The sequence below is a fragment of the Trachypithecus francoisi genome, unplaced genomic scaffold (assembly GCF_009764315.1).
Source record: "Trachypithecus francoisi isolate TF-2019V2 unplaced genomic scaffold, Tfra_2.0 Lachesis_group8, whole genome shotgun sequence".
NCBI classification, from domain to species: Eukaryota; Metazoa; Chordata; class Mammalia; order Primates; family Cercopithecidae; genus Trachypithecus; species Trachypithecus francoisi.
The window spans coordinates 21,008,104-21,035,055 of record NW_022681473.1 but is presented as its reverse complement, the minus strand read 5'-3'; the positions used below and the strand labels follow the sequence as shown (position 1 = coordinate 21,035,055).

At 43.5% G+C, this 26,952-nt stretch overlaps 1 protein-coding gene across 6 annotated transcripts in view; it reads left to right on the top strand.

The window, feature by feature from the left end:
- Positions 1 to 25,314, top strand: part of ALKBH3 (alkB homolog 3, alpha-ketoglutaratedependent dioxygenase) — a 46,520-nt gene extending 21,206 nt beyond the window's left edge. For 4 of the 6 annotated variants that reach the window (XM_033204391.1, XM_033204393.1, XM_033204389.1 and 1 more), the window contains exons 8-10: positions 156 to 365; positions 17,701 to 17,799; positions 18,580 to 18,936. In XM_033204391.1, the coding sequence (XP_033060282.1) occupies positions 156 to 365; positions 17,701 to 17,799; positions 18,580 to 18,672 (402 nt within the window). In that variant the 3' untranslated portion in view covers positions 18,673 to 18,936. Of the gene's footprint in view, positions 1 to 155; positions 366 to 17,700; positions 17,800 to 18,557; positions 18,937 to 25,102 lie in introns of those variants that run through there. The other 2 variants (XM_033204394.1, XM_033204395.1) reach the window with 2 other exon arrangements.
- Positions 25,315 to 26,952: the final 1,638 nt, after the last annotated feature.

The window sequence follows — 26,952 nt, the reverse complement described above, 5'->3', positions numbered from 1 at the left end:
GCCTTCTGTTTATTGCATTCCAAATGGTTTGCTTATTTCATGCCCTGGTTATAACTTGGCTGATTTTGCCCTTTCTTTCTGTTTTTCCACGCGGCTGCCGCCATTTTGTGTGCTATGTGACTGTCTCTGCCCTTTTCTTGGTCTGTGGATCGCAGTGGCATCCTGTGCTGTGCACACTAAAGAACCGCATTGAAGAGAACACTGGCCACACCTTCAACTCCTTACTCTGCAATCTTTACCGCAATGAGAAGGACAGTGTGGCCTGGCACAGTGATGATGAGCCCTCACTAGGGAGGTGCCCTACTATTGCTTCACTCAGTTTTGGTGCCACACGCGTATTTGAGATGAGAAAGAAGCCACCACCAGTGAGTATTCTCTTCTTCTTACGCTCTTCCTGCCTCTTATTAGTCTGTGAAAAAAGGAGAACCCCTAAAAGCTTCTACTTTCAGATTTCGAGCATGGGAATACACATCTTGTTGATGAAACATTTTCAAGTGATTACTTCCCCATGGTTAACTTTTGACTTCCAAAGTGCTCCTTCATTTATTTACATATACAAGAAGAATTGACAGCCTTATGCTAGGTGCTGGGGGCTCATTTCATTGATGATAAACTCCCTATCCTCCTGGAGATACAGTCTAGTTGGGGTAGGTAAATATTCCTAATTACTCAAAGTGTTGCAATTGTGATCAATGCTGTGAAGGAAAGCCTTAGAAGGATGACTCAAGCTAGTGGGAGGCTAAGGAAGAGGAAGGAGGCTAAGGAAGACGTCCCTGAAGAAGCCTTTGTTTTAAATGTTCTTCATGGTAATATGGCCACTTTTCTGTAAGGGAGCGTTACATGTATCTTTGTTCCTTCTCAGCCTTCTCCTGAAATACATGTGAATCTGTAACTCTTTCAGAGAGAGGACACTCAAGCCAGATTATCAGAGATGGTGATCTGTCCACATTCAGGTAGAAAAACAGTGACCAAAAAATTAATAACTATATAATAACTTCAGTTTCCACCCCAGCTCTTACCTCGATTGTGTGACATTTGAGGAATACTAGGGTTATTAATTTTTTAAAAAATCAACAGTGTAGCACCTTAGGACTAAGAAAGATAGTAACGCCAAGAAAAGAACGACTTATTTTATTTTCAGGATTTGTGTCTCTTCCTAACCAGCATTCCTGATCATTCAGCTTATAATATTAAACCAGACCCAGTCAGTGTGGAAGGCCAACCCACAGGCTGTTTTTTTGTTTGCTTGTATTTTAGAGACAGTCTCACTCTGTCACCCAGGCTGGAGTGCAAGTGGCACGATCTCAGCTCACTGCAACCTCTGCCTCCCCGGTTCAAGCGATTCTCTTGCGTTAGCCTCCCGAGTAGCTGGGATTGCAGGCGCGTGCCAGGCCCCCCCAACTAATTTTTGTATGTTTAGTAGAGATGGGGTTTCACCATGTTGGCCAGGCTGTTCTCAAACTCCTGACCTCAGGTAATTCGCCCACCTCTGCCTCCCAGAGTGCTGGGATTACAGGCATGAGCCATTGCACCTGGCCCAGGCTGAATTTTGAATAGACCTAAGCCAGAGCACGTCATTATTAGCACTCATGTCAGTTCTTCGTCAGATATACTTCCATAAGAATATAGTTAACAGACTGAGTGTTTTCCTGGTGTGTATTGGGGTTCCATGCGTGGTATTTTTAAAGCATATTGTGTAATTTTGCATATATGCCATTAAGCACCTTTTGTAGGTATAATTTCCATTGATTAGGTTTTCTTTCGTTATGTTTACATAAAAAGTTGAATCATTGTTAGGGGATTGGTAGTTGCCAGTGTTTTTCTGACTGAACTTGCTCCCTAAGCCTTCAGTTTCATTGGCAAGCAGCCTTCTCATGTACCAAGGAGTACCACTTGAGAATCAGACAAACCAACTTTTGCTATATTCGTTTTAGATATGATTATACTTCTGTACACAGCTTCCACTCAGTTAAATACCAAGTTCACATGTGTGAAAAATTCATCCTGCCCTTAGTAAGACTCCTGTTACATAAATAGTAGAGAAACACTGTATGTCTCATTATTTAAGTTCAGACCCTCTTCTGAAGCTGGATATATGGAACCTCAGCTTGTTGCCAGGCGTGGTACTGGGACCTGGGGTTGTAGCAGTGAATGAGTAAGATGAAATCATCTCTCTCCTCCTGGAGCTCATCTAGCATATGCTAGCACTGCTCCTTCCTCCTAGAGTCATCCTTCTAGCCGCCGGATTGGCAGAGTATATATAGCCTTTGGTATAATAATGGTTTTTAGTTTTTCACACTTACTTTCTTTGTTGCTCTGTATTTAAGTATTCAGTTACTGTTTCTTTACACACATACATTCACCACCACCACCACCCTTTTTAAAAATTTGGGCCTATTTATAGATTTGGAGCTTAAGAATTCCCTAAGTATGCTTTTTGGATAAATCATTTGACTGTACAAGCAATTTCCTAATATTATGCATTCACAATATTCTGGTGCCCAGAAATACCCCATTTCTTCTCCCCTCCAGTGAAGCTGAATTTCTTCATTTTCTCACATAAAGATGTGACACATGGTGATCAAGAGCTATTTCCTGGTAGTACACATCAGTTATGTTATAGGGTAACAAGTGGATGGAGGGCATAACTACTGCATACATTGTTTCTGGGGGCCACCATTTGGAGCGGCACCTTATCGTGCCGTCCCCAGGCTGTAGCGCTTTCTCTTCTCCTCAGCCTTCTTGGAGTTGATTTTGATGAACATGAATGAGAATACAGGCCATGAAATACTCAGAAGTGGTAACATCCACGTAATTGTCTGCCAGTGGCAAGGGAATCTGCACTGTGACGATGGTAGCTGATTTGAGTAAAATACTGATCCAATAAGTAAGAAAATTTGCCTGAGATTTTTACGAAGTTGGCTGAGGAAAGGGATTTGGGAAGAAATATAAACATGTTGGTACTTCAGGTTGTTGACTGTAGTAAGTTTTGGCTTCTGGCCTAGTCTTAACTATGGTTGAATTTCATGCAAATTTTGTATATCATCTCAATTCTGGCTTTTATTTAACATTGGGAAATTGAATATTAATATGTTTGAAATTATAATCACATGTGAGTAAAAAGTGACCTTTTTCCCCAGAACCTGTAAATTCCATTTTTGTGTAAACAGGATACAAGTTAAAACTTTTGAAGATTCCTTCAGGTCTCACTAACAGATTTCCAAAAACCTGGAGCTCTACAAATGTAGCTAAACTCAAAGTGCAGAACCCTTTCTTTGAGTTGACGGCCTTGGAAATATATCTTAGAGTGCATCATTTTTATCTTATAAATAATCCTCTTTTCCAAAGGATTGAAAGAAAGTGATTATTGCAAATTTTTGTCTACTTTTCTTTATAAACTCAAGCGATGAGAACATGACTCATGATTCATACAGCCCAAGGTAAAGCATAATTTAAAAAGTACAAATTAGGTTAGTCTTCTGTGTGGGATTTGTAGGAGTCTGACTTCCTGTAACTCTTAGAGACCTATCTCGGTGTACTACTACAGATTGTAATTTTCATGTCTGTCACCGAGACATTCAGGGTTTATTAGAGGTTGTGGGAGGGAATCTTTCAAACCCCTGTTAGCTTTGACCCCTCGGAGGAGAAGTTAATGCCTGTTTGACTTGAGTCACAGTTTCTCCTCTCAGGCGGACATGGAAGAGTCATGAGATTTCCTGCACTTTGTTCAAGTGTGCAGTTTTGAAACAGAAAAGCATTTGTTTGGGGCCACTTTCAAAGAGAAATAGTCTTGATTTTTTAAAAATTCAAACTCCTCCACCCTTGCAGCAGCTGTTTATTTTGTAGTCTGGCACCTTGAGCAGATCTCCGTTAACTGCTGATCTGCTGAAAGCTGCTCCAGTTCCACACACTGTATTCCTAACAATTTCGCCCTGTGCTGAGACAGTAAGGAGGTCTTTGTTTTGTAAGCACCAGTGCCCTCTGATTCATGCATCAGCTCAGTCAGCTTCATGTAGACATCATCCCTTGGATTAAACATTTCACTCCTCCAAGGTGCTGGGTTTTTTTGTTTTTTTTTTTTTTTTCACTGTCCTGTAGTCCAAGTCTGCCAACTACTGCTCATTCATTTTGATTTTAGAGTAAATTACCCTTTCCTTTAATGATATTACTGTCATTCCTCAGGGGCATAGTAGACTTGTTTAAGCTTGCTTTTACATTCATTCCGATTCCTTTTTTTGTTTAGTTCAAATCAAAGACTAAGTGAAGGGCACCTTATCTGTATTCTGGCTGATGTCAGGCTATATTGTCTTAAGACTGTCACAAAGCTTATCAAGTATACTTCAATAGACCTTTTTTATTCTATCAGGCTGACTTTATTAAAGGTTTTCTATACTTCTTGTCCCAAACCCAGTTGTACTTTTCAAACTGCATTGTGTTCCTGTTTGCAAGGATTAGTCTGGTTCTTTTCCCAGCTAGTTTTAATTCTATACTGAAAAAAACAAGCTGGAAAAGGAACTACAAAAGCCATTTGGCAGGCTGCTATTTCTCTGTCGGTTACCATGGAAACAGTGATGGCTGGGGGGTGTTATTAGATAATAGCAGGAAGTTTGTGATGCACTGGAGGTTTAGATGCCAAAAGCCTTGTTTTTGTAGCAAATTACCTCTGGATAAACTGTATCCTTCGTCAGCTGAATTCTGCAAATGTTAGGGGCTCCTATTCACCTCAAGGTGATTGAGCTGTGGCAAGGGGCTCCTCTTCTCCTCAAGGTGATTGAGCTGTGGCAAGTTGAGCCCTCTAACCACTCCTGTCTTTAGCCCTAGTGAAGAATGTGAATCCTGTTTGTATTGCCAGGAGAGATGGTTGTAAAACCAAGTCTAACGCTAGAGACTATGAGAGCACCCAATGAACTGGAGGTCCTAGTGCTTCCCTTGCTAATTGTTGTGGGTTTTCTATACACTACTGGGAAGAGTGGAGTATAAAAAGGTCAGTCAAGTCATAAATACTGCTATTTTTTGTAAGACTTTAGAAAAAATGAAGATATTCGAATCCAAAATAATATGATACTACATAATGTAAATTTGGAAATTAGATAAGCTAGTACTATGCAGGATTTCATAGCGTGGAAACAACCTCCACCTTAGCCAGCAGCCTCGTTGCTGCTGTTCCAGTCATCTCTCCTTCCTGTTAATCCATCTGCTGATTATCGCATCTACTCTAGGAGATTATCAGAAATACTTGAGGCTGGGCATGGTGGCTCTCACCTGCAGTCCCAGCACTTTGGAAGGCTGAGATGGGAGGATCACTTGAGCTCAGGAGTTTGAGACTAGCCTGGGTAACATAGTGAGACCTCATCTCTGTTTTTTTAAAGTAAATAAAATAAATACAAGTAAATAATAAGTAATAAAAAGAAATACTTGAAATAAATTGTTGATAGCCATGATCATTTATAAACACATACTAATGAAATTTTAAAAACTGGATTGTATTTCCTGTTTCTATCCCTGATATTGGCAAAAAGCACTCAACTGTCTCATTTATACTTACTCCTTTTTTAAAAAATGGGAACGATCATTGGTCGCTACTTCATGGAGATAACGAGTTTCCTACTCTTACTGAGACAAGTTGCTGCAGTAATCAGTGCATTTTTAAGCCTTTGTAAATGGTAGATGCTATGGTGACTTTTCAGATACAGAAACTGAGAAAGGAAATAGCAGTGAAACTAAGCTCAAAGGTACCCTTGCTCTGTGAAATGGCATTCATTGAAAGAGTATAGGGAAGCCTCAGGGAGGGTAAGGTGGCCTGTGGATCATAAATGGTGATTGAGTTTTTGAGCTCCCATCTCTAGGACCATTTAATGGTTTGGAGAGTGTGAGGGTGAGTAGAAAAAGAGAGAGAGAGAGAGTGTGTGTGTGTGTGTGTGGGTGTGTGTGTGGGGGGGGTGTGTGTGTGTGTGTATAAGCAGATAAAGATCGGTTGTCCTGGTAAGACTTGAATTGTCTTCAGACTTGAGATCCTTTAGGAGTTGGAGTCCTCATTTGCTTCCTTGGAGCCTTGTCTTAAGCTAGAATCCATGCCCTGACTCCCACTAGGAATAATTGATTTTTGCAACAAGCCTCCCAGTTTTGTATAACTAGTGACAGCACTTTTAGTTTTAGTAGGACAGACTTGTGTTTCCTTGTAAAACCGAGTGATTCATTGTTGTTTCTGTGTGTACCCTGATTTGGCTTGCAAACCTGACTAGTTTAAACTTTGCCCCAGTGGTAGAGGTTTTTCTCTCCTTGCCATACTCTTAAGGACTATTCCTAAACCATCTGGTGATTTTTTTCATCTTTCACAAGTCACATTTTCATGGAGGATGGCTGCCTCAGTGAGGCAGAGAAAAGCAAAGTGTGTTTGAGGAAGGAAAAGGAGGCCCTGCCCTGGAGCAGAGCGAGCCAGCTTGAGGCGTGTCATAGGTGGTGAGACTGGGAGAGTGGGCAGGCACCAGGGCATGCGAGACTCATGAGCCTCAGGAAGGAGCAGATTTTGTTTTATGTCCATCAGGGAGCCAGTGAGGTGTATTAAGCAGAAGAGTGACACGGTCTGATTGGCAATTTTAAAAGGTCACTATTGCTACTGCATGGAGCCTGGACTAGAAAGAAACAAGGAGGTCAATTAGGACATTGTTAGATTTTGTGTATACCTTGGGACCAAGGTAGAGAAGGAAAAAAAGGGACGATTCAATGGCATGAGCTCAGAGGAACAGGGAGTTTTATTCTCTGCTGCAGAATCATGATCTGAACCTGTTATTGAGGATTAAGGAGAATACTCTGTCACCTGGCTCTGTGAGCCACTGCGTTGAGAGGCATGATCACCTTCCACGTGAGAGGGTTTCAGGGAATTTGCAGTCTTCCAGAGATAGCCAGGGTTCAATTAGGATGAGGAAGCAGAGAGAACCTTCAGAGCTCATTGAGATTGAAGATATAGGTGAGTTTGCTCATCTTTGAATGGGAATTCCAGAGGACACAGTGGAAGGGTGCAGGAGGGAAAGAGTTTCGGGGGATTGTGTGTGATCAGATTATGTCCAGGAACAGTTTGGGAATGAGTGTTCTGGTATTAACAGATGGCTGGAGAGGCTTGCACTTCTGCTAGTGACGGCTCAGCCGGAGGTGAGGTATGGCGGAATGTATTCTCATACGCTTTCAGAGGATGAAGGGTGTTTGTTTCTGGTGCTAGGGCCTGAGATAGAAGCTCTTTCAAGATAGCAGGTCTTTTAAGTTGCATTTTTTTGGAAATATTATATTGCCAAGAATGGAATCTTCATCACATGATCTCTTCTGATTTCACATGCACATTCAGCGTAGCTGGAACAGCTACAACTGTGAGTGTAAAACCAGGTTTGTTTTTGCCCAAATTCAGTAACTTCTCACCCCCACCCTATCCCTAGTACTATTGCGACAATAAGTCTGAACAGTAAACCCTGTCAGCAGATATTTAATTCAATTTCATTGACATTTCAATGTGTGCAGTCCAGAAGGAAAGGCAGTAGTCTGCCTGGTAGTTTGGGCTACAGTGCTGTGCTTTCGATGCCTGCTGAGAAAGCCTCTGCCGCAGCCAACAATTTCCCAGGCCTCCCAAATGCTCTTAAGTTAGTGAGACATTGGTGAGGTCCCATGTCACTGAGCTTTTAATATCACTGGGTGTGCCTGGTATAGGATGATTGATTGCACCAGTCCTTTCTGCTTACCTTTCTCATTTGCCTCGCCAGAACTTTCCACGCCAAATAAATGCCAAAAATCAGGAAAGAGTTTTAAAAAAGCTCAAAGATTTGTATGTGGCGAGTGAGTTTAAAACTGTTTTGAACCAATAACCTCAGTGACTTAAAATCTGTGTTTTTCTAGCTGGCTTCTTACTTTAGCAGATCTTATTTCAGAAACAGCTTCTGTTTTTAAAGTAATGTATTTCTGATTGTTGCTAGGATGTCATCAGTTAAAGTGTGGTTTGAGTCAGCAGAATAACTGCAAAGATGACTTTGTGGGGTCCCAGCTTTATTCTTTCTCCATCATTTCTGTAATTAATATGTTGTGTTTATGTCAGATTTTAAAAATATTTTACCATTATGAACAAAAGGTCCAGCTATGTTCTTGTATCAGCACTACAGGAACAACTTTGCAGCCCAACTATAGCTGCAAGCTTAGATGATCCATGAAACAATCTAGACCTCAGCTGGGTTCTCAAGGGCAAGGCAACACCACAATTTGGGAAAACAAGCTGAAAAGAAATGATAAGGAAAAAAAGAGGACATAACTGGCGTAGCCATAAGTTGGGCAGTAGGGCAAACATGTACATTTGGTCCGCAGCAGGTAAGTAGCTATAACACAGGCTAGCATTTCATTTTCAAATATCATTTCAGTCTGCAAAACATGCCATGACTGTCCTTATCAAACACCTCCACCCTCTGATCCTTAGACCAGCGGGCTAGAGAAATCTCTTTTGTCTATTACCATCGTGAAAACACCCTTTGTTTGACCCTGCAGATATCCTGACATCTTGGCCTTTTTCTTGTTTTCGAAGCACAGATTCAGGAATGAGTTGTCTGCATCTGGAGTCTCCCCTTTCTCAAAGCTTAACTCATTCTTGACACACCTGCTCTTTAGCTCCATCCCACCACTCTGCTGAAGTTATCCTCAAACCATTGACCTCAAATCAAGTCCACCGGCCTGTCCTCAGTCACCATCTCTCTTCCTTGTAATATGGGTCACCAGGATGCATCATCACTGTGTGTGAAACTTGCCCGTATGTTACTTGCGTTTTCTTCCTCTGAAATACTGTCTTGTTTTAGAATTCCCAAACTTTTCTCATTGCTATTTTTCTGCCTCCATTAAGGCTTTTTCTTTTACATTCAACCCCTTAAATATAGAGGTTCAAAATTATCTTTGATTCTGTTACTGTTCTCTACATTGTATTTTAGGAGATTATGAACTGGCAGTAGATTGTAAATACCATATGGTCAAGGTCCCTTTCTATCTTATTTATCATTACATTCATAGCATTTAGTACTACATTTGCTGATTGAATAAGCAAATAAATAGGATTTCCTTAGTTCTTAATAGCTTTAACGGTTCCTTCTTTGGTGGGGTGATTTCTGAATCTCTGATCTCCAGCTTTGACTTTCATCTGAAGTTCCAGTCATCACTTTCCACGTGTTCAGGAGACATTTCCACTTAATAACAGCACATGTGGCTTCCACCCTGTAATGATAAAATCAGATTCATATTTTTCTCTCAGAAAAACTCCACATTTGCTGGTAAGTTCATTTATGTTCGTGTTAACCTGACCATTCTCTTGGTCAGGTTAACACCTTAAGTTATTTTCAGCTCTTCTTTGTTCCCTTGTTTCTCATATATTATCAAGTCCCAAGTCATCTGAATTCTTTCTCGAACTGTCTAAAGAATCCATCTCTCTTATAGCAGCCATCTTGATCCCAGGCACTTTTTACCCCATACTTCCAGTACTAAAATGACTTTTTTTTTTTTTCACCCTGATGTCCTTAATTCCAATCTTTGCTCCCTTTCTTCTGTCCATTACCCAGATGTCAGGTATTATTTCCAGAAACAGTTCTTTCCTGCCTCTCTCTCACTGTCTTCTCTCCTTCTCCCCTCTCCAAATATTAATTAAACCCCTACTATGTGTCAGGTATTATACTAGGCTCGGCTCTGGGGATATAGCAGTGAATGTGACAAACATAGTCCCTGCCCCCATGGGGGTTACAGGAGCTAGACTATAATCAAATGAACAGAGATAAATAGTTACAACTCATGGTTGGAGCTCTGAATTTTTATTTTAGAAGATCACTCTGGCTGCTGTGTGAAGAATAATTTGGGAAGAGGCAAGAGTAGGAGACTAAAAGAGTAGGTGGTTGTAGTCCTCGCAGTGGGAGACTGCTAGCTTGGACTAAGGTGGCATTGGGGATGAAGAGAAGTTAATGGGTTTGAGGTATATTTCTGAGGGTGAATCAACAGAACTTGCCAATAATATGTTAGATGTCGGGGTAAGGATCCAGACTCCCAGGTATCTGACTTGAGCAGTGGTGAGTGGAGTTGCTGTTTACTCAGGTGGAAGAGAAGCCAGGATTTCTGCATTTGATTTTGTCCTTGCTTGAGGAGTTCCTTCTTCTACATGCAAAATCTGAGATGCCTGAGGCCTCCAAATGTAAAGTAGGCAATCGACTGTATAAGTCTGGAGTTCAGACAACAGGCCTGGCTGGAGATGTCATTTGGGAATTTTGGAATAACCACAATAGTAAAATGCTAATAATAAATAACAAGTGTATAGTGCTGACTGTGCCTGGCTCTATTCTACCTCTTTACATTGAATTCTCCAATAATTTTATATAGTTGCTGCCATTATTATTTCCATTGTACAGATGAGGTGGCTGAGACTCAGTGTTAAATCACTTGCCCAAGATGGCTTAGACAACTATTTGTTGAATGTTGAATCGAATTAAAACTAATAATATAGACCATGTGTAAAACTGTGGAATTGTACGTTATCATTCAGAGAAAGAGAATAAAGAAGGGAGTGGCCAGGCGCCGTGGCTCACACCTGTAACCCCAGCACTTTGGGAGGCCAAGGTGGGCGGATCACGAGGTCAGGAGTTCGAGACTAGCCTGACCAACATGGTGAAACCCCATCTCTACTAAAAATACAAAAAATTAGCTGGGCATGGTGGTGCATGCCTGTAATCCCAGCTACTCAGGAGGCTGAGCAGGAGAATCGCTTGAACCTTGGAGGCAGAGGTTGCAGTAAGTCAAGATTGTACCACTGCACTCCAGCCTGGGTGACAGAGCAAGACTCTGTCTCAGAAAAAAAAAAAAGAAGACGAAGGGAGCATAGAGTTTCAAAGGTTGAGCTCACTGCTTTCATCATTTTGTTTTCCACCTGAAAAATCTTAATTTGCTTCTGTTGGAACAAAGGATAAAATAGAAACTCCTTAGCCAGACCGTCAAATCCATACATGATCTATACCCAGAGAGATCCATGGACTCTCACTGTTCCTGTATGGTTGCTCTATTCTACTGAGTTATCTCTTTGTTCTCCACAAGGCTTGTTCTCCAACTTCTTGACTTAAAAGGGCCCCCTGTAGCGTGAAGCCTTTCCTGATGCCTCCAGTGCAGAAATTAGTAATAGTTACTGTGTGAGGTGCTTCCTGTGAACCTGGAAAATGAGAAACAGGTAGCAGGCTTCTACCTTGTCCTTTCTGCTCGTTTGTGTTTTATTTTTATAAGTATCTTCTTAGTACAAAGATGGAGGTTTTTCTCTTTCGCTCCTCTAAGGAATCATGTGGAAAACCAAATGCCTCACTGTTACCTGAGATCAGTAATTTGGAAGCATATTTTGCTTTAAATGACTTTTTCTGATTGAGTTGGGGGTGAGATGAAGAATGTGATAATTTTTTTAAATCATGGCATTTATTTTTTTAAATCTTAATATATTAAACAATATAGTTTCAGATACAAAAAAAAATTACTGCAATAAAACAGTTGAGGTGTATTTCCATGGCGCTTCCCTTCCTTATCAGGAAAGTATATTGTCCACTGAGAGACAAGATGGATGGCCTCTCCCAGCTCTACACAAAGGACAAGCCCACCGGCTCTCCTGGGCCTTGGTTAACACATGGAACAGGCTATGTTTTTAAAATGTTGTAGCAAGACTCATAGGTCAACTATGGTTCAAATCACATATTTACATATTGGTCAATTCTTTATGATAGACAGACACAAATGAAATACAGTAACTCCAGTTTAAAAAAAAATGTACAGGAGACAAACTTGATCATTGTACACAGATATCCTTCATGTGTACAGACAGCTTCATTCAGGTCTAATTTTTTTTTTTAATTTGTATTTTAGGTTAGGGTGTATGTGCAAGTTTGTTATATAGGTAACTTGTTTCTCTTGGGGGTTGGTGTACAGATGATTGCATCACCCAGATAATAAGCATCGTACCTGATAGGTAGTTTTTCCATTCTCACCCCCTCCCATCCTCCATCCTCAATTACTCAGGTATAATTTTAATTTGAAAGACCTAGATATACTATTATTTAAGTGATAGTGGCCCCTAAGATTTATTCAAATTACTATAAAATAATAAAGTAAACAAATCCGCTATAATTTACAACTCTGCCCGTTGCTTGAAACCTTGGAGGAACCTATGCTATAATCAGTTGCTAACTAAAAGCAATTGTACGTGTATTTGATATTTCCCCACAGTTTCTACCTCTAGATTTAATTCAGTAAAGGAAGATGATCCTTGAAGATGAAGTAGTACCTGTGTTCTAAGTGTCTCTCAGGCACTACTTCATGGAATGGCAAAGGGGATGCAAGAAGCACATCGTATGACAACTGGTCTTAGACGCTTACAAGTCAGCTAAGGTGACTGACAAAGGAATCAAAGAAGGCAGTCATGTCATGGACCCATCAGCAGTAGAGCTGGGCAGCCCTGGAGCCGAATCTGGCCCTCAGACTTGTTTAAATTGCCCAGTGTTTTTAAAGACACTGAATTATTTGCCAAAATTTATGACTCAGAAAGTTTCACATAAAAATCCTGCTTGTCAGCTTCCCTGGAAAACCCAGAAGAGGGGGAAGCATTGAGGGGAACAGTGATCTGAAACGGCTCATTGGCAGAGCAGCCACCGCCTGTCTGCAGGCTCCTGGTTCTGCATGGCTCCCTCTCCTCCCTGTGCTGCACCCAGCCCACACCTCTCACTTAATGCTACTTGCTGCTGTTTGTGACCCCTACAGTATAGTCAGGTTGCCGTATAATCAAGACAGGAAATATTAGGATCTCAGAAGGAATAGAGCTTACTTTGCAGAGCAGGGTATAGTAGAAAGAATAGGGCTTTAGAGCCAGGCCGATCTACATTCAAATGCTAGCCTGCCCTCCTGCTAGCCTTTTGCCTTAGAGAAGTATTTTCCCTCCAGTCCCCTTTGCTTATGATAAAATGGATAACATCACCTTCCTTGCCTCCCTTACAAGGTTGTAGTGAGCATTAGCAGTAACAGATATAGAGTGCCGGATGTGCCTGGCACCTGAGCACATGCCATGGTTGATGTTGTGGAAAAGTCTAGCAGGATGCTTTGGTTTAAGTACCTGGAAACTGTTATAAAAAGAAGCATGGAAAAAAAAAAAAAATAACCCAACCACCACCAAAAAACAAACTCCATGTAGATTAAAGAGTTAAATCTAAAAAAGTAAACTCTTTAAAAAAAAAAAAAAAACTGAAAGGAAGTGCAGTTGTATATTTAACTTTCCTCAGGATGGGAAAAGACTTTCTAAGCATAAAAATCATGAAGACGAGCCAAAGAAAGATCAGTAGAGTTGACTGTAAAATTTTGAGCTATTCTGTGTTAAATATCATAAGTACAGTTAACAGGCAAATAGCAACTGACAAAAGCATTTGCGAAAAGTATGACAAACAAATGTCTTACTATCTGTGGTTATAGATCAATAAGAAAACAATGTTAACACTCCCACGGAACAATGGACAAAAGACAAGAACAGAGAGTGTTCACAGCAGAAGAAACACAAACAGCAAACAGAATGTAAAAAAAAAAAGTTGAACTTGGGCTGGGCGCAGTGGCTCACGCTTGTAATCCCAGCACTTTGGGAGGCCGAGGCGGGCGGATCACTTGAGCCCAGGAGTTCAAGGCCAGCCTGGCCAACATGGTGAAACTCTGTCTCTACTAAAAATACAAAAAAAAATAGCCAGGCATGGTGAAAGGCACTTGTAATCCCAGCTACTCGGGAGGCTGAGGCACAAGAATCGCTTGAACCCAGGAGGTGGAGGTTGCAGTGAGCTGAGATCACACCACTGCACTCCAGCCTGGGCGACAGAGTAAGACTCTGTCTCAAAAAAAAAAAAAAAAAAACTTGGCTTGTAATCCAAGATCTCTAAGTTTGAATGAGTTGTCATTTCTCCCCTAATTGTTTTTCATTATTGTCAATTGATAATGTTCAGCCAGAAGATACTGTCATGTTTCCCTGGTGAGATTACAGATTGCTGCAGCCTTCTCAAGAAAGCAGTTTGGTAGTATAAATCAAGTGCCTTAAAGTTCATACACTTGGCTCCAGTAATTCCATTTTTAAGAACATATCCTAGAAATATATGCAGAAATGTTTTGCCCAAAAATCTACTTGCAGCAGCTTTTTGTTTATTTTCCCTTTTTTTTTTTTTTAAAAAAAACTGGTGTATGAAAATCAGTCTCCAACCATGTGCTCCTTACTGCTCCATCGTTAGCACTAGCATAATGCCTGATGTATACAGGTGGTCGAAAGGTACTTGTGAGTTTAAAGGAAGGGTATCTTCATACAAAGGAATATTTTATATTTTTGAAATGTATATTTAAAGATACAGAAAAATGCTCAATAAAATATTAAAAATGGAGTGTACACGATTGTATATCTGGAATCCTCTGTGTGTATGTTGTATAAACTCTGGATGATAGGATTGCAGGCGATTTTCTACATTTTCTGTGTACTCTTCCTGTCATTCAGTACATATTTATTGATATGTGTGATAGGCACTGAGAATGTTTAACAGGAAGACCACATAAACTTTCCCTCATGGAGTTTATAAGAGCAGAGGTCGAATAAATAATTACAAGTGCATCATTTACTTTAGTAAACTTATGTTACTTTTTATATTCTAGAAAGAAAACCTGTATGATGGTTTTAAAGCATTGATGATTGTTTGTAACTTCTAAGGCATTCTTTTAGGACAAGAAAGGGATGGTTATAAGAAAAATCCAAATCTCATACAGTATGAATTACCTTTCCAATGAAAAGAAAAATGTTTAGGTTTCCCGTCTGCTGGATGGTTAATAATGACATAACAGTAAATACACCCTGATTTTTTCACCCCAAATAGCATTTTCTTAAAGGAAATTGAATAGGATAATATCTTTGTGAGGTGGAGGTAAGAGTTGTGGGAAGCCTTAGGAAAGCATAATTAAGCCTTCAGATGAACTGGCTGCAGTTGGAGGAATGAGAATATTGATCAGCATTAATATAAAAATATATGTTTTTCGCTTTTTCCTTGTACTTGTAGAGTTTCAATTATTTGGAAAACCAAGAACATCAATAACAAAACCCACCCTGTAGCTTGAGTGTGACCCTAAAAGCTTCTTTTAACCAGGATGAGGGATGGAAAATTTTATCCTTAGCCCTGGTTTTGGGGGGTGTGTTTTGTTTTGTTTTGAAGAAAACCCTGAGTAAATCAAAAGGGCTACAGAGATGTGTTTGGGTAACTTAACCACGCTTAATGACTAGGAAGGCGCTCCTCTAAACAGTCTGACCTGTGTTTCCACTGTTGCTTATCCGTTTATCAACTGGAGCCTTTATGCACAGCCATGTGGGCTCCTCTGGCCTTTTATCTGACTCCTCAGTGGAAAAAGTCTCCATGCATCTTGCTTCAGTCGAAGGGTGGCTGTATGGTCTGTTGCCACTCTAGCCTCAAGAGAAGCATGCATTTGTGAGCTCTGTGTTGCATTAGTAGGATCCCTTGCCCTCTTTCCTGTCTGTCTCCTTTTGCAAATTAGGAATGCATCTTCTAAGTCAAAGATCTTAGAAGGAATAAAAACAAGCAGCGACGAATGGTATCACTTCTCACAGAGGGTGCACTGTGTGTTGGTGTCTCCTTTGTGGACTGATGAGTGGCTCCCTCCCGGATGAAGGCTCACCCTTGTCTGCTTTTTGGTATGGCTAATGGTTTTGTTGAATGTAATGTGTTCAAAACCAACCTGAGGCTTTCTCTCATTTGAAAAGTTGAGATCTTAGGAACAGTATGTGAAATGTGATAGTTGAACATCACTTTCCATCTGTGCTGATATTTCTCTCTTGCATTTCGGAATTCTCTTTCACTTGTGAGGTGCATTCCTGCTTCATGTTTCCCGGTGGAACTATAGTGTTTACCTATTCTCTTCCACTGATCCAGCACTCCCTTCCCCCCAACAGTGTTTGCAGTGTTCTAAGAGATCTTCGTCTCAGAATTGCCTTCATGCTGTGGCGAAGTGTCTTTCCTTTCTACTTTATTGTATTCTTCTGTCTTAGTGTCTGCACTTGATTTGTAAATTAAGCCCATGTTATACTCCCTGATTATGTAGAGGGTAGCAGAAATTCTTCTGCTTCTAGCTGTGTTGAACCTTGATCTGGTAGCTGACTGTACAGCCTAAATTAAGGAGCCTTGAACTCTCTAATCTCATGGTCAGTGCACTCCCTCCAGATATCTTTTCTCCAGTAGGACATGTGTCTCCTCTGTCTGGCTTTTTTTTTTTTTTTTTTAAATCAGAGAGCAGCCTTTTGCTTTTCTGAGATGGAGCTGGGCTGCAGTGAGGGCAGGGTCACCTTCCCACTGCCCTCTGGTTGTCTGAGGGGTCAAAGGTAAATGTTTCGGTGCCCACTTATTACTGGAAGAGAAAAGGTGGCAGACACAATTAAAATCAGTCACTGAAACCAAAGTGATTTTAAACATTGCTTCTATCTTCTGTCTATAAAAATTATGACTATGTTTGACAAAGTTACTGCCAAAAGTTGGGGCCTGGAACTTAGACTGTTTATGCAAGTTCATGATTGTTTTGATTTTGATTTTCCTAGGGAAAATCTTTGTAAACAGTTAAGTTCTCAGAAGCACCCATACAATAATAAACATAAACACAGTTTGCACTGAAATCACTCCTGCAGTAACCCAAATGTAACCCCTTGTATTGGAAGAGAAGCAGATGAATGAATAGACCCATCAGTTCTGCCCAGAATGGAGGTGAAGAAACCTGGAAGCTCGGATCTGTCCCAGTCTCAGCACTTGACGTGCTCTTTGTTGCTGCGAGCACAGAAGTTGTTTAATGTGCCTGGTTTTCAGCTGTGGAGGAGTCACACTACCAGTTGATTGCTTCACAGCCTATGCTGTGAAGACTCCTGAGAATATTGGACATAAATTGCTTTTGAGCTCTCTCTGTAAATACAAGGCATTTGTATCCTAAATGTGCAGGAGTCGTGATCCATCCCCAAAAATGTAAACAGCCAATCTCAGTTTGACAGCACTATTTTGGTCAAGCTAGAGCTCCCTTTGAGAAAATCCTGCTGTTGGCTGTTCTGGAAAGAGGCAGGAGTATATCTCCAAAACTCCAAAGTAGCCATGAGAAGAACTGAGACTGTAGGTGCCAATTAGTAAATTAGCATCCATGGTGAGAAGGTGAAGGAAGTCATCGCATCAAGTCTTGGTTAAAAGGACATTTTCCCCACACCGAGTATGTCAAAATGTAGAGCACAGCATCAGTCAGATGTAAATAATTCTTGTACACGTGACTTTTATTTCCTTCACAGGCCAAAATGGGCTTTTCTGCATTTTGGGTTATGGTGATGACACTGATAGCTAGCGCTTACTGCATGCCAATCTCCAGTGATTTACACATATTCTATCAATGGAGGCTCACCATAGCCCTAGGCGGCAGTTACTTTCATCCTCCCCATTTTACAAATGAGTAAGTCGGTACAGAGAGGTGAGGTAACTTGCCCACAGTCAAGCAGCTGCAAGTGACGGAGCTATATATGGATTCCCACAGTCTGGCTGAGCAGAAGTTTCCATTTTTTTTGACCTCTGTCAGGTTCTGTTGCGTCTTAATTACACAGGCAAAAAATTTAGTGCAACAAATGCTGTTTTCTAGGAAGAGAATGGAGACTACACATATGTGGAAAGAGTGAAGATACCCTTGGATCACGGGACCTTGTTAATCATGGAAGGAGCGACACAAGCTGACTGGCAGGTGAGGATGTGCAAGTAGTATGAATCTACTCTCATGTGGAGGCAGTTTCCCGACTCTGAGGACTGTTTCTAAGTAGACATGGTGAAAAGCAAGCTGCTTTTATAATGAGCCAGAGGGAATGAGCTGACATTGTTTCCAAGGCGTTTTGATACTACTGACAATCCAGATGGACACTAGTGTGTCCAGTAGAACTTTCTGTGATGATGAAAGTGTTCAGTATCTGTGCTGCCTAATGTAGTAGCCACTAGCCACATATGACTGACTTCTTAAAATGTGGCTTGCATGCTATAAAGAACTGAGTTTTTAATTTAGTTTTAATTAATTTAAATTTAAATAGCTTCAGGGTAGCTAGTGTCTATCTTATTGGAGTACACAGTTACGCAGCTAGGCCATGCCATTTTTAGGCCAGATCATTTCTAAGGTGCACATGTTAATGTCAAAACACTTACCATGAGAATGGAATCTCATGCCTCTCTTTGGTCTCATCCATTTATGTTTATGAGATTTGGGAAATGGCAGATGTCTGAGAGGAACAGCAACAATTAGAAAAGATGAAAATATCTCACTTCAGAGGTGCTGGCAAAGCACAGTGGGGCTGGGGATGGAAATTTGTTTCAAAGAAAGAAGCTTTCTCCACAAGACTTCAAAGAGCTTACTGCTCTTTAAGGGGGTTAGATGGAAATACTTCTGTATTCTCATGAATAAGTTTTCAGCCGCTTTGAACTAAAAGTGTGTGTGTGTATGTGCATTTATGTCAGAGTTATGTGTATTTCCATTTAGCATCGAGTGCCCAAAGAATACCACTCTAGAGAACCGAGAGTGAACCTGACCTTTCGGACAGTCTATCCAGACCCTCGAAGGGCGCCCTGGTGACATCAGAGCTTTGAGAGAGAAGCTTCACTGAAATGGAGCAAACCTTTCACTGAGAAGCGACTTCAAGAGGCTGGTGCTGCTAGATCTCGTGATGTGGCTGTTGGGAAGATGGTGGGTTTTGTTTCCCAGCTTGGAGTCCTATTAAATGAGAGCCAGCAACTCATGTCGGTGATAGGTCTACTGTGGGAACTGTTATCCCTAACCACAGCTGAAAATCGCTATCATCTTTAGGCAAATTAAAATCGATGTGGCAGTGCTCATGGATGATTTTGTTCGTAAGCAGTTTTCCTCCTGCCCTCCCCCTCCCCCCGCCCCACCTTCATTTGAAGAAATATGAATGGACTTGTGCTTCTGGGGAAAATCTCCACGTGTTTGTTCCTTGTGACTTCAGTGAAGTGGAGATATAAATATGCGTCAGGGACTCTGGAGCCTTCCGTAGGCAGACAGCTTCTGAAACCCAAACAGAGGTGGTTTCATCTTGGCTTGCACACTGTTGTAATGGAAAGCTACATATCCAGGGAACACTGTAACTGAGTCTTCCTGCGACACACTCAGACAGTTACAGGCCTCCAAAGAAAGAGTAGTGGCAGTATGCTCTCGTCTAGCCACTTTCAAGCAGTCACCTGTAATACAAGAGAAAACTATCCCCTTAAAGGGAGGAATCACTGAATGATGTCACAGGAAATAGCAGGCTGAAATTGAGGCTGAAGAACAGCAGAAGCCCTACTCATGACAGCTGTTCCACATAGATTATTTTCCCGTAGGGAATCACTTGAGTCATCTAGACCCAAGTCAGATGGAAGTGGGAGCAGCCCTGCAGGGAATACACTCAATTGCCTGATAGTTCTCTTCACCTTGTGTTTCAGTAGCCCTATGACTAACGCTGTCTTCTGACTCAATGTTTTCTTACATACAAGGTCCCAAGGTACAAGGGTTAGTCCGTGATGTCACTGAGGTTCCCAAAACAAAACAGAGTGACTGCCGATTATTGCATCATAAAACCACGTGTCATCTTGACCTCTTGACTCAGGAGCTGTGTACCAGATTAATTCCAAACCAAGATACAGAAAACCTGAGAGAAAGGAAATGAATTTAAAGGAACGAAAATAGGGCGGGAGAGTTAACAGTTTCTCTGTCAGTGGGGGCAAGGTACAGTGCCTTCTTGCTGTTTATCCTGTTTCCATTCCAGACTGTAAGAGTGATGCTCCCCATGATCATAGGAAAATGCCAAAGGCTGGGCACGCTCTGACTCGGCACTCAGATGGAGCACCATGCCTGGCCAGGCTGTTCTCTGACAAGCTCTCTGGCTCCTGGCATTGTAGTCCCCCTGCCCTTTTAAAAAACAAACAAAAAAAACCAAACAAAATGAGCCTAGCTTGTTTCTCTAAGAAATATGGAATGCTTTATAAAATGTGAGCGCCATACCAAGCTTTCATGTGAGGGAAGTTCAAATCACCGTAAGAGTAAAATAAAGTCTCTTTTTAATTCTTAGCTGTTCTCCTATTAATGCAAACAATACCTGGCCAGGTGATACAGCCAGCTTGGTGATAAGTTTGATGCATGGCACTAGGACATTTATCTTCCCTTCCTTACTGATGAAAGAACTGGCAGATGGTTCCAAGTCTTCCAGCGTCCCTCTTTCTTAATGGAGGGTCATGATCTCCCCTTGCGGCAGCTATGCATTTGATCTCTTCACTTGTCACACCCATGTCTTTCAGGGAAACATTTCTACTATACAGCAGATGGGGTTGGCCACCACCTGGGTTTCTTGGTCTGAGAGCAGCAAACCTTTGGTTTTGTTTTTCTTGCTGTCACTCCAGATACCACATGCCAGAACTGCCCTTTTCTTTACCCTTAAGATAATGTCCCTTCTGAAATGTCACGCAGGTACTTGCCATGGAGTAAAACTACAGGGTGTAGGCATAGACAGGAATTCCAGACCATGGCAAAGGGCAGTATGCTCAGTGACTGCAGCAGCCTGTTGCTGTGTTTTGCTGGTGCTAGATCTGAACTAGGAATTAGAGGTGAAGCTGTTTTTGTTTACACTCCATGTAAAACTGAGGAAGCAAATATAACAGCAGTGGCATGAATTAAGTTTCGGTTTTGTTTTGGTTTTTGCTGCCCTTTTTCTGAGCTTCAGCAGGCACTGTCCTAGGAACTTTTATACATAATCCCTAATCTTTCCCACAGCGGTGCAAGAGAGAGATTCCATTCCCATTGTAGAGCCTAGGAAACTGAGTCTCCAAGACGTTAGATAAGTTAACAGGGCTTGTAGTGGCAGAACCGGATTTCAGACTGCAGGCTAGTCTCTCGGCCTGTTTGGTTTTCCTTTGCCATGCTGAATGTAGGCAGAATGGTCTGCTGAGCACTCCTGGGAGCCTGAGCATCAGGGCTGGCTCCTGCCCAGCTAGTCACAGCTGACCACAAGCCACCTGTTTGTTCCCTGGCTTTCCTGTGCATCAGGGCAGGCATCTGCATCTCATCTTCCCTTAATCAGCATCAGCATCTTCTAGCCAGAAACTGCCGGTGACTGGACTAGCAGTTGCCCATTTCATTGGGGAAGCTCCTTTTGGGAGGCAGAATCCAACTTCTGGAGTTAGACAAATTCTCAGCCAACTTTCCTTGACTTTCTGGCAAGTGTTTTCTGACCATATCCACCTTCAGAGATACAAAACTTTTAGAGACAAGTGAGTTTTCCCCTGTGATCCTTTCTCACCTCATTCTTATCTGTGAGTATACTTGGGGACCCTGAATGACACCAAACTCATATCAGGCTTTTTCACAATACTTACCAACACCATTACTCCAGTCAGTCAGCAGCCCAAAGAAACATCAGGCTCCACACTACAAACGTCTTCTTTATGACAGGCAGCTTGCCTCCAAACGTGGGTTGGAACACTCACACTTAACACCAGATTGCATCCCCAGTGTTGAAATCAGGATCCACATCGATCCATTGTTAACCCACTATCTCGGCTGGCATTGACAATTCCTGATAAGTTTGAGTCACAGCTAATAAACCTGCCCTTTCCTTGTCGCACCCACTCTCTGCCTCTGTGACTGATGTGATCCAGCCCTAGTACATGGCAGGTCTGTCTGGACACAGCAACTATAGAGCCGTCTCCTGAATTGTGTCATTGCAACGCTGGAAGAGTTAAGTAGGCCCTGCAGTGCGCTGAATGCTCCAGTTGGAGGGTTTCAGAGAAAGTCCTGACAAATGACAGGTTCCTGCCCTGCTGGGAATATTTCTTCTTTGAGTTCTGGCAGCTATTACTTGGCTGCAGGATATCTAAGACCCACTTTGCCTTTTCTGGTCATAAACACTTGTAGTGTTGAATCTTAAGTCTTGATTATTTTTTTAATGGTGGCTTTGATAAAGCTGAATGTTTCCATAGTGATGCATTCTGTTTATTTAAAACTTTACTTATACATGATTCCACCCACACGCTGTCCTCAGAGGGACCTGGTCTACAACTGCCCTCTTCCCCCACCCCATTTTCTGTTTGGAAGGAACACGCATGTGAGACCCTTGTCAGATTGGTGCTGCTGGAATCCATTCTTAGATGTGATTCCTGCGCCTGGTGTCAATAGGGAAATGACTTCAGTGTTTATTTACTAGAGTGACTAATGGTGCCTTTTCCAGCTGGTCTAGAGCTGATGTGCCTCCATTTATAAAAGCCTTCCCAAGCCTGTGAATAGAGCCCCATGTTGGGCTGAGCTGTCGGTTAGCGTTTAAGCTGGAGGGGGAAGAGGAGGCAGTGTCAGAGCACAGTGGAGGAAAACAGGATAAATTAGGCTGTAGCTTTGTAGCCAGCATTACCAAGAAGGCTGTTTTCTCAAATGAGCTTGCTTGGAGCTGGCAGAGGCCTGTGTGTACGACGCTGTTAGGATGATTTCTGTGCCATCACTCCCCCTCATAGGAGCAGTGATGTCACGCTCTCTCAGCACAGGGACAGTCCCTGTTCTCATGTGGCCTCCAGGAATGTGGACACGCCTTCACTGCTGTCACTGCTGTGGCTGAGCCCACTGACTTTTAGCTCTGGATGCAAATTCTGGTATCTGAAAGGGAAGGAAAGGGGAAAGTGGGTAGGGAGCTTACAGAATACTCCTTTGGGACCACAACATCCATAATCTGATTTATTCCCAAAAGAATTCCTATGGCTGTTTTTGTTTTTTCTAAACACCTGAGGAAACTGAGGTACCCAGAGGATTTATCAGATCTGGGATCCAGTGTCCCTGCTGGGCTGGGAGAGACAGCCCTGGGTGGCTAGCCAAGCCATGCCTGCTGCTGTGGCCTGTGGGACCTCCCTGTCCCCCCAGCCCTGGCCCCGGGGCCGGCAGCCTGGGCAGTAGGAGAGCTGCAGCCAGAGCCCCCCATGCCCGTCTTTTTCTGGGAGCCCCGGTGGGAGCTCACCACGGGCCAGGTAGCGGGAGGAGGCGGCTTTGGGCCGCACGGGCACCCAAGGGCCTTGTGACTGTTGCGAGGGGCACAACATGCCGCAGGAAGGACAGGGGCAGGCGAGCTGGGACAAGGGCCTGGAGGCCGGAGGCCGGAGGCCAGGAACCCAGCGCTAGCCCTACAGCCTCCAGGCTATGTGTGGCCAAACCCGTTCCTGCGGCATGAGTGGCGGAGCCAGAAGGCCTGCCTTGCAGGAAGGCGCCCAGGCCCCCCGCACCCTGGGAGGCCAGCTGAGTCCTCGCTGCCTGAGTCTGACCGCCTGCCTGGGGGCTCGGTCAGGACACCAGCCTCGCCGCCAGTCCGCGTTTGGAGGATGGCTGCGGGGCCACCTAGGGGTGAACCCACCGAAGGTGGGATCTGCCCTGAGGGCTTCTGCAGGCCTGGAGAATGTAGGATAGCTGGAGGAAGGATGCCATGGGGCGTTTCAAACTGGCAGAACTTCGGAAAGTCAGAGAGAGGAGGGAACCCCATGGAAGTGTCTCCTTCAGGTTGTTTCCTGGAATGTTTCCTCTGAAAACATGTCAAGGGAGTAGCCACCAGTTTCTTCCCAGCTTTCGCTCTCTTTCTCTCTGACTTTCAGCTTCCATTTACCTGGAGTGAGAGGGAAGGGAGGACAGCTGGCCCGGAGGTAAAAATCAAGAGGGGAGGCATGAATGTGTGGCTTCTCGCTCCACTAGTCTGCCCAGCAATGCCCTCCTCCAGGCTCCTGTGCTGGGAGGAGGGGCGCAGAGAGGAGAGCTGGTGAACTCCCATGCACATACTGCCCTTTCACTCCCCGAAGCCCTGTGGGGTGTCCATAGGGGACTACTCTCAAGTAGTCAAATGCTTAGGCCAGTGTTCTTTCTGCCACTCTGAGAGGACTGGTGACAAGAGGGAACACAGGGAACAAGCAGCCCCAGAAGGTCACAGTGCCTATCGGGACCACCCTCCAAGGAGCGGTATTGATCGTCTCCATGCCGCACCAGCCAGGTGGCTGGATATGTGGCAAGGATCCCTGCTGCAGCTTGAGGTAGCGTCGTCCTCCTGAATCTACTGCCAGCTGAGCTCTGCACCAACTGATGAGGGGAATTAGCTGGACAGTTTCAGACAAGACTGGCCCCGTTCGCCTTTGCAAGGGGGTACATGCCCCCTCTTACAGTCACAGTAGTGCCTGCAAGAGTAGAACTGGGGAGCAGCTCTGACACCCCACCCCTACCCTCGCCTCCACATTTGTCGGAATGCCTGCCCGAGCCCTGTGGGGAGAGGTGGAAAGGGCCTAGGCTTCAGTCAGGTGAACCCAGGGTTGAATCGCAGCTTCGCGCTTTCTAGCTGAGTCACCTCAGACCAGTCAGCCTCCAAGCCTCAGTTTCCTCCGCCGTGAAATGGACTCAGAAGCAGCTCCCCTCTTGGGGGTCCTATGAGGCTTGAGACAATGCATATAGTGCCTGACAGTCACCCGCTTGGTAATACGATTTTTTAAGTGCACTATTTCACATGCCCTGCTAACCCCAACCTTAACCCTTATGCTGAATGGGCAGTCCTTCTGTGGCTGACGGATGGCCCTGTGACCCTGCCTTTCCCCTTGGCAGGCTCCCCTGATGCCCTCGCATCTGTTGCAGTCGGCAAGGGAGCGGGGGTGGGATTGGGCAGAGGCTTTCTGGGGAATGGCCAAAATGAAAATTGTGTGTGAGTGGAGCTGATCGTATTAAGATCCAGCTGCACTTAAGCCCCCTTCGGAAGTTTTTTAGGCCAAACTGAAGAGAGCTCCCAGATGTCAAAGTGGCCTCACAGTGATGCTCTGCTCACTCTCGGCTGCCCCACCACATGCTCCCCAGGTCATTGGTTTCCTAATGCACTATTCCTGGACGGTTTCCAGGATTCCAGCGCCTTGTCCCCTTGGGGTTAGTTCTTGACATTTCCTAACCTAGCAAGGGTCACCGACCAGGCTCAGACGCACTGCCACAGGACTGTATTGTTTTCTTGTTCTTGCAGGCCACTTCCAAACTCTGTACAGAACGCCTTGGCCTGCAAGAGTAAACAAGATTACCAGGCTGGAATTCCGTTCAAGACCAGGGCTTTTATATCCAGAGATTGTGGGCCAGATGCGGTGAGGAATCCATGAAAGGAAGACACAGTCCCTTCCATTACAGATAGAAATAAACCCATGTGGCTTCTATTTTCCTTGGCAAAATTAGTTTTTTCTCCTTACTACAAAAGAGGTTTGTGTTCTTTGCAAGAAATTAAAAAGAAAGATAAAAAGAGAAAGTGTTTGTAACTTCACAAGCTAGACATGGCAACTCTTTACATTTGTGTGTGTGTGTGTGTGTGTGTGTGTAAGACAGGGTCTCACTCTGTTGCCCAGGTTGGAGGGCAGTGGTACAATCATGGCTCACTGCAGCCTTGACCTCCCCAGGCTCAGGTGATCCTGCAACCTCAGTCTCCTGAGTAGCTGGGACTACAGGTGCACCCTACCACACCTGGCTAATTTCTGTATTTGTTGTAGACGGTCTTGCCATGTTGCCTAGGCTGGTGTGGAGTTACTGGGCTCAAGTGATCCACCCCATCAGCCTCCCAAAGTGCTGGGATTACAGGCGTGAACCACTGAGCCCAGCCAACTTTTCACAACTTGCAGTATTTATATTTTTTCTATACATTTATGTGCTTTTTAAAAAAAAAGTACCATCTTACCAAACTAATAGTTTTGGAGCCTTTTTCTACTTAGGTACAATGGTGCCTGCCATTAATTCTTGTTCTATGACATCATCTTGAGTGGCTGCATAGTGTTGTATACAGTTGTATTGTTATTTAACCAGTTCCTTTGTGTTGGATATTTAGATGGTGGTTGGTGTTGATGTTGTTTTTGCCATTAGTAACGTTTTTGTTGGTTTTGGAAATCATGAGAATGGAGGGAGGGAGGTAGGGAGCCCCTTCAGGCTTTGACCTCATTCAGACTTCAATTCAAATAATAAAAAGAGCAGGTAACACTTTTGAAGAGCTGGAATATGTTCCGGGCACTGCATTCAGTGCTCTACGTATATCGGTACCTGATTTATGAATCCTCACAGCAGCCCATGGACTAGGCACTATTTTTATCTCCATTTTACAGTTAATCGGAGGCACAGCTCTTCCACTAGTGTGGCTGGGTGCAGTCCTGTAGTTAAACCTTTGAGTACATCTCTGATTGTTTCTTAGAATAAATTCCTAAAAGAGGGGTCGGTGGCCCAGATCCGGAAGGCTATGCATATTTTAAGACTTTGAATACATAATGGAAATGACTTTCCAGAAAGAGTACACCAATATATCCACCTGCCAGTGGTGTTTGAGCAGATCTGAGAAACTCCTGCCCTGCTTGAGCACCGACTGTGTGCTGGGCCCTATGCTTAGTCTTCTACACCATTTCCCTCCTCAGAGAAGAAGCTGTGCTGTGCCTGGCACAGAGTAAGCAAGAACTCAGGACATCTCAGCCAGTATGGGTGGTGGTGTTATATTGTGTGTCATTTGTTGAGAAAACAAGACACACACTTGAAAAACATCAATAATAAGGTGAAAGTGGAACGAGGGGTCCTGATGATGAGTCTTAGAGCTGGCAGAATGTGAGGTGGTGGCCAGGGAAGTCTGCCTGTTGGGGAGGCACTTGGAGAATGGGGAGGAGCATCCTGTGAAGTGACAGCTGAAAGGCTGATGAGCAGGGAGGGACCCCTTGGTCGCTTGTGTTGAGCTGGAGGGGAGATGGTTGGGGAGGAAGATGGCCCACATCAGGCATAGGAGCTGACTTGGCAGAGGTGAGAAGACCTGGGAGAGAGACTGTAGGAGTCCAAGTTAGAGGCTGCACATGTGGCCTG